The 8,042-nt window shown below is 36.8% G+C and overlaps 2 protein-coding genes across 2 annotated transcripts; one reads left to right on the forward strand and one right to left on the reverse strand.

Moving 5' to 3' along the window:
• Positions 1–1,379: 1,379 nt before the first annotated feature.
• LOC115263088 (uncharacterized) lies at positions 1,380–1,748 on the reverse strand. The gene is made up of 2 exons (XM_029866008.2): positions 1,740–1,748; positions 1,380–1,676 (listed from the first exon to the last, which is right to left on the reverse strand). The coding sequence occupies exons 1-2, from the start codon at positions 1,746–1,748 to the stop codon at positions 1,380–1,382; spliced, it is 306 nt and encodes a 101-aa protein (XP_029721868.2).
• Positions 1,749–7,510: 5,762 nt separating this feature from the next.
• On the forward strand, positions 7,511–8,042 carry LOC115263087 (protein suex-1-like). Its single transcript, XM_029866007.2, has 2 exons — positions 7,511–7,651; positions 7,716–8,042. Exons 1-2 carry the CDS (start codon positions 7,643–7,645, stop codon positions 8,010–8,012), a joined length of 306 nt encoding a protein of 101 aa, XP_029721867.2. The 5' UTR covers positions 7,511–7,642; the 3' UTR covers positions 8,013–8,042.

Below are 8,042 nucleotides of genomic sequence, written 5' to 3' on the forward strand. Positions count from 1 at the left end.
CTGTTTTACGGTTCTCCTGAACACTCCTGAAATGTCTTTTTTAACATTTGCGCGTGGACAAGTCCCGACAACCGCTGCTACCCCTACATGGTGCAAATTTTAAACTTAAGAAATCGGATTTTTTTACCCGCAACCTACTGTGATATGAGTTAGAGCTTACGTACATGCAATAAAAACCAAGACATTGTGTGTACAGGTGATATGGGTACCTTATTTGTACGATGGTGCAAACATTATCACGCATACGGTACTAAGAATTTGCATCCTTTGACAGATACGTATTTCGACCTCAACTGTAAGATCGTCTTCAGTGTCTTGTACTTGACTCGACTCGAGTCAAGTACAAGACACTGAAGACGACCTTACAGTTGAGGTCGAAATACGTATCTGTCAAAGGATGCAAATTCTTAGTAGAATTCAAAGGAACAGTACTTAACGCGATTTTTTTTTTATTTACAGATATTCCCCTAACAAGCCAAGGTTAATCATCATGCTAAACAAACTTATGAAGGGATTGCTAATATGAACTTCTGAAGCAATTGTTGAAAGAACTTCTAGAGAAATTCCTACAGGGAAACATTCTTACAGGGAATACTGGAGAAAGTCCTGAAGGAAGTATTGCGGAGTACTTTGTAAAAAAAAACTCCTGAAAAAGGTTCTACAGCAACTCGTTGTTTCACTCCTGAAGAAATTTTTTAAAGAAATAATTGGTAAATTACCTGCAAAAATGTCTTTGTGGAAGCCGTAGAGAAAGAAAAGTAAATTATCTGAAAAAATTTGAAATAAACATTTTCTAATAAAAAAAATCCCCTAATCTGGCATGTTTAATATTGATGATGGGATTATTTCTGCACAAGCGTGAAGAGACAATTTTTGAACTAAGCATAAAGTTTTGACCTTATTTTGTTACAGACGAAAATATACATACAAGTGGGAAAAGATCTCTCGTGAAACGTCTGTCTAGGAATGTAAAATACAAAAGATCAACGGTGGTCAATGACCACCTATCATATATTTAAAACGACCGTTAAGGACGCACTGGACGACGCGTAATTTTTCCTATCTTTCTTCTCTTTCTAACAATTTGCCTCGCGATTTTGAAGATGCAAATATCAATTACCACTGCACTGACGTAGCTGAAACTTTAGTCGATTGGGCACCGCAAGTGAGCAAATGAACGATCAAATTTCTAGTCAATAATATGAAGTAGAAGTTTAGATTTGCTTCTTACTAACAACAGAGCAATGACAGACGATTCAACGTCCCGTACGGCCTTAACAGGTTTTTGTAATGTAATGCCCATTCTTTAGAGTTCAATCGATATGAATTTCGGGTTCAATAATTTCAAAAGAAATTTTCAATAAATAGTTTCGCTTTATTTAATAATAGTAAGGATAACCATAATTATGAGCATAGTACGGGTAGTATCCACCATGGTATCCTCCTAGATATCCTCCATGATAACCACCATAATATCCACCATAGTACTGGGGTACAGCGTGGAAATGCTTGTGGTAACCGAAACCGAACGTTTCCGCCTTGTCCATGTCTCCTGCAGCATCTGATGCTTGCATTTCGTTGCTTACGGGAACATCAGTCTTCATTGGTACAGCACCGGATGGAACTGGCCTCACATCAGCCAATGCCACCGCCAGGACAGCAAACAAGCAAATGAGCTGAAAATATAAATTTTTGAATGATCCATGTTTGTTAAATTATTGTTTGTTGTTGCTACATACCTTCATCATTTTGAAGTTTTGTTAAGGTGTTTCTAAAAGTTGTTTTTTAGGAGCAACGTGGATCCACCGATCTACTTGAGAAAAAACTGATACTCCCTTGAGAAATGTTTTCATTTTTATATCTCATCACTTTCCACCGATGACCGATCAGGAACGTCGATAGCATAGCATACGAATGCGTTGGATATTTGCGTCACAATATTGCTGGAATGCTGCCGTCCCAGCGAAATAGCACAAGGCCGCATAATGCGAAAACTGGAATATATTATAGGAGGAATCATAGACACGAGTCTAGCAAGAAAATGTAAGTTATGGTTATTGTTGAACGATTTGCACGTCTGAGATATTCTGAATTTATTGCGTCAGAGATAGTCCCATATCAACTGTAGCAACAAAAATATTTCCGGAAATGTAGACACAAATTTATTTGAACAGGACGTTCTAATACATCTAATTTATTTTTTCAACGAATTCCAAAATAAGCAAAAGAGAATAAAAAATAGATTATACTTAAAATTTCCAATGAAAAAAATTATACATTTTTTCCTACGTTGTACTTTTCTAAAATAACCGAAAATAAAAAAAATGAAATTTAAAAAAAAATGGGCTATCAAAAATGTTATTCGAGATGGTCTGACAATTTACAATGTGAAATATAATTGATATATTTTAAAGAAAAATCTCGAGCGTTTGACCATCCTGGCCTACTAGGCAAATTTTGAGGCTGAAAGTTAGCTTTCTACAGAAAAATGAAAAATAAATCAAAGGGTAAGGTTTTTCAAAAATTAAAATTATATAGAAACTAACATAGATTCGCGACGAATATTACTCTCAGTGTATTTTTTTCTGAAAGTCCTTCAAATATCCAATTCAATTTGAGTTGTCCAATGGTATTTGAAGAAGATAATTTTCATACGCCCTTTTCAAAAGTTAAATAAAGAAAAATGATTGTGTCGCATAGGTGCAAAATGGTTTTTTTTATTAACGTACAAATTGGTACCGTAAACCGGGGTCAAATTGATCTTCGGGTTGAAATTGATCAGTCGTTTTTCATGTAGATAAAGCATTTTTTGAATAGTTTCCTTACAAATATCGTTTAGCATCAGATGCCAACAGTACGGTACTTGTAAACAAACTATTAAAAATATGCTTTTTCTAACGGAAAAACGGTTGATCAATTTCGACCCGAAGATCAATTTGACCCCGGTTTATGGTACGAAGGTTCTCAGAATTTAATGACATTTTTTTTCATGGGTAGGGTTCATATATATATGAACTAAAACTAAATTGAAAAAACTCCAGTGGAAAACAGACATTTTCCACAGACACCACCTACTTTGAAAAATCATAACTCAAGAACGAAGCATCGTAGACACATTTTTTTTTGTAAAATCATAAGCAAATTTCCACAGAAATTTAAAAAATACAAAATGAAAATTGTTTTCTTCAAAATTTTTCACTGTTGAGGAAGATTGGTTGGAAAAGGTGGCAAAACTATTGGTCACAACTCAGGAACGGGGGTAAACCACATCTTGAAAATTTTACAGAATATAGCTTATCAAATTTCCTTTAAAAAAAAAATTTTTTTTGGGATTTTTTCGTACTTCAAAAATAATTTTTCCAACTTTTCCAACCGATTTTCCTCAACAGTGGAAAATTTTGTGATAAACAATTTTCATTATGTATTTTTATTTGCTGAGAAAATTTGCTTACGATATCAAAAAAAAAAAATATTGTGTCTACGATGCTTCGTTCTAAAGTTTTGATTTTTTAAACAAACGGCTCATATATCACATCTGGACTATTTCCACAAAATTGGTCAAAACTCAGGAACGGAGAAAAACCACATCTTGAAATTTTTACAGAATAAGGCTTATCAAATTTCCTTTCAAAATATTGCTTTTGGGATTTTTTCCGGAGTTCGAAAATAGTTTTTTCGACTTTTCCACCTAGTTTCCTCAACAGTGGGACATTTTGTGGAAAATAGTTTTCATTTTGTATTTTTTTAATTGTTGAGAAAATTTGTTTATGTTTTAACAAACTAAAAATCTGTCTACAATGCTTCGTTCTTGAGATATGATTTTTCAAAGTAGGTAGGTGGTGAAAGAGGAAAATGTTTGTTTTTCACTGCAGTTTTCCGGAAAATTAGGCGACCATGATTTTGTTGCCTTTCTCGTACACCAAGGTGTACCGAAAGGCTATATTTTCACTCAAAAAACGAAAATTTGATAGGGCCCTCGGAGGGGCCAAGTCTTATACACCAATCGACTCAGCTCGACGAGTTAAGATGATGTCTGTGTGTGTGTGTGTGCGTATGTGCGTGTGTATGTGTACAAAATGGTCACCTCATTTTTAGATAGTAAATATCAACCGATTTCAACGACCGATAGTTCATTCGACGGGGCATTTTGTCCCATTGTTTCCTATTGAAAATGATTCGGATCGGTCCAGCCGTTCCAGAGTTATGGCCATTTAAGTGTTCCGGATCGGTACCCCAGGAAGGGGCCAGATATGAAAACGCTACAAACCCATGCATACGACACATCAAACCGCGGCATTTTCGATAACCTGATGAACGGTAAGCAGGAAGTTAGTCTCAGACCATATCTGAGCCGGGAGTATTCCGGAACTGGTTCCGTGTGTCCCGCAGGAAGTGGCGAAATATGTTAGTGAACCAAAACCATGCATGCGACACATCAAACAGCGGCTTTTTCGATAATCTGATGAGCAGAAGGCAGGAATACATTCTAAGACCACACCGGAACCCATACATGCGACGCATCAAATCGTGGCTCTTTAGGCAAGCTGATAAACGGTTAGCAAGAAAATAGTTTCAGACCATATTTGGAACAACCGATAGTGTTACGGAACCGGTTTCGGGTGTCCCGCCGGAAGTGGTCAAATGTAGAAGAGAACCAAACCCATGTCTGCGGCACATTAAGCAGCGGCTTCTTCGATAACGTGATGAACGATTAGCAAGAAAATAGGCTCAGACCACATTAAGCAATGTTGTTCCGCCGGAAGTGGTCAAATGCAAAAATGAATTAAACCCATCCATTTGACGCATCAATTCATGGCTTTTTAGGAAACCTGATGAACAGTTCAAGAAACTAGTCTCAAACCATACTAGGGCTAATCGGTACTGTCCCGAAATCGGTTCCGGGTGTCCCGCCGGAAGTGGCGAAATGTAAAAGTGATCCTAACATCAAATCGTGACTCAGACCGCATTAGAGACTACCGATAGTGATGCAGAACCAGAATTGGGTGCTTCGCATGAACTTCTAAAGTAAACAAAGTCAATGCAAGCGATAAATATGTGTAAGAGAACAAAATCTTGACTGAACTAAGGCCACATACATACAGACGTCTCACTCTACTCACTACCCATCGTGCTTGTTTTCAACGGTTGATTCAAATGGTTATCGTGTTAACTCCTGTTTGACGTTTACTCACCACCGCCATTAAGTCAGCGGTTTGCGAAACGCAACCTGATTAGCATTTGGCGATTATTTTTTCGTGATGATGAATATAATAACAATATGATGTGGAGCGGACTTGATGTGATGGTTAGAACACTTGACTATCACGCCGAGGACTTGGGATCGAATCCCACTCCCGACAAACTCACAAAATGTGGGTTCTCCCTTCGGAAGGGAAGTAAAGCGTGGGTTCCGAGATGAACTAGCCTAAGGCAAAAAATCACGTTAATACAGATATAAAAAAATAGCAATATGTTGCATGCAAATGATATGTCTGTTTGGTTGTACTAAAGCAATCTCATCAAATCACACCATTTCAGATTCCTGAGATGTAAAAATATACAGTAGGATGTGTCAACATTGTATGGGAAAATAAAAACTATTGCATCAACCATAAATTTATTTTACCAAATTAGGATGATAGTGTGCAATAATATACAGAACACCTAGTGTAAATTGAAGAATGTAAAAAATCATTGAAATACCAATAAAGTTTATTTTAAAATATCAACCCCGGACAAAGTTTTTTCAATCCTCTTTTGTGTCTAAAACTACTGGTTAAAATTTATATGGGATTTAGTATGGGCAATTTCACTTGCTTGCTTGGAATTTTTGTCAAATTTTACAAGAATCTTGTAACCTATGGTAGTAAAATATAGCCTAAAGTGTGAAGAAAAAACTTTGTCGAAGATGATTTTTTCCCACGTTTCGGTCCGTCTTGGGCCTTTTTCAAAGGTTCAATCGGTCAAGGTTTCCTAGTCAAGATGGCTTAGCTAAACAGAGACCGAATTTTAGACCGCCCGATAGGTAGGAGATTGCCCACATCACGATGGTTTTAAACCGAACGGACTCAATATATACCAAAACTTCGGCATCACATTTTTGACCGATTGAACCCTTGAAAAGGCCCCATAGGGGCTGTCCATAAACGTGGTATTTTCTTGGGAGATTTAAATTGTTGTAAATGATTTACAAATTCCAACGCATGAATAAAATCTCATTAAAATTGAAAAATATTGAGTTAAAAGCTCCATACATTCCGTGTTTTGGGCTGTAAATGCTCCAATGAAATTTTTCTAAGATGTTTTGGACTCTAAAATGAATCGGAAGAGCTGTATTCCAAAAAATCGACCTTGGTAACCCAGTTTAATGCACTAATTTTATTAGAGGAGTGGAATTGGGCACACTTCGTATAAGGGGGCATCCATTTAGTATGTTACGCTAAAACTGGAAATTCTTAACCCCCCTTCCCCTTTCGTACGGGGTTTTCCTATACTTAAAACATTGATTGTCACACTTTTCGGAAGCCCCCCCCCTCGTCCCTCTAAACGTGACGTACTTTATGGATGCCCCCTAATGTGTGTTATAAAATTATTGTGGAATCTCATTTAATTGAGTAACATCCAATAATCCTAGCAATATTTAAAACTTTAAATAAACATAGGGTAGAACCTTCAGTTTTGGCCAGTCAGGTGTTTTGACCATAGTGCGTTATTCAGCGTGTTGCGATCCAAATCGAAATAAATTTCTTTTTCACTAGTAGAACCTAATATAATATGATGATTACAGCTGTGAAAACAATAGATTATCATTTAAAAAAATGTTAGAAAAAAATAATTTTCCCTAAAAAAAAGAGCTCCCATATATTTATTTTAACCAGGGTGCTTCTATTTTGGCCACTCTCATAAGAAATACACGTGATTGAGCAAAATAGAAATCAAAGTTGACAGTATGGCCAAAACTGATGCTGTGCTTCTAATTTGGCCAGTGCCACTTTTAATGCAAAAATGAAGTATTAGCTTGATTTCTGTATTTTTTTCAATATAGATTGAAACCTTTCATTTGACACATAGGTAGTTTTCATAGGATTATTGACTATTTTTATAAAAATGATTTCCCTTGGACTGGCCAAAACCGGTGCTCGCACCCTACTCAAGTTTAAGCATAAATGTCTAAATGTCCGAAGACCAAATTTATACCAGTCAGAATCAGAATGGGTTGCGTAAATCTACGAAATTTGAAAAATTGCCTACATTTTCGACAAGGTTTGTTGATCTAATAGATACGGGATTAATTATGACGCAGTAAATGTAGAACATCTCAGCCACGCAAATCACCCAAATTTATGCAAAACTTACACTTTCCTGCTAGCTAGACCTATGACTCTCCCTATGTATTCGAGTTTCGCAATATGGAAACCTGTGTCATATCGATGAGAAACCAGCATTCCAGCAATATGAACTGTGACGCAAATATCAAACGCATTCGTACGACACTATCGATGTTCCTGTTCGGTCATCATTAGAAAGAGGTGCGATATAAAAACGAAAACTTTTCTCAAGGGATCGTCAGTTACATCCCAACCAGATCGGCGGAATCACATCTTTCCCAAAAACTTAGAAACAACTTATAAAAAGCATCAAAATGATGAAGGTATATAGCAACGAAAACCAATGAATTGACCAAAAATTAATCTTTTTAAAACCTCTTGTTCCAGCTCATTTGCTTGTTTGCTATTCTTGCGGTGGCATTAGCCGACGTGAGGCCAATCCAAGCCAGCGCTCCAGTTAAATCGGATGCTCCAGTAAATAGCGAAACGCAAGCACCGGCTGATTTGGAAAAGGCTGAAACGTTCGGTTTCGGTTATCACAAGCATGTTCACGTTGTGCCTCAATACTACGGCGGCTATTATGGCGGATTCCACGGGGGATATCACGGTGGATATCTCGGCGGATACCATGGCGGCTACTACCCGTACTATGCTCAAGGTTATGGCTATCCTTACTATTACTAAATAAATTTAAAAAAAAAAAACGAAAATTGT

Source organism: Aedes albopictus, chromosome 2 (genome assembly GCF_035046485.1).
Source record: "Aedes albopictus strain Foshan chromosome 2, AalbF5, whole genome shotgun sequence".
Classification (NCBI taxonomy): Eukaryota; Metazoa; Arthropoda; class Insecta; order Diptera; family Culicidae; genus Aedes; species Aedes albopictus.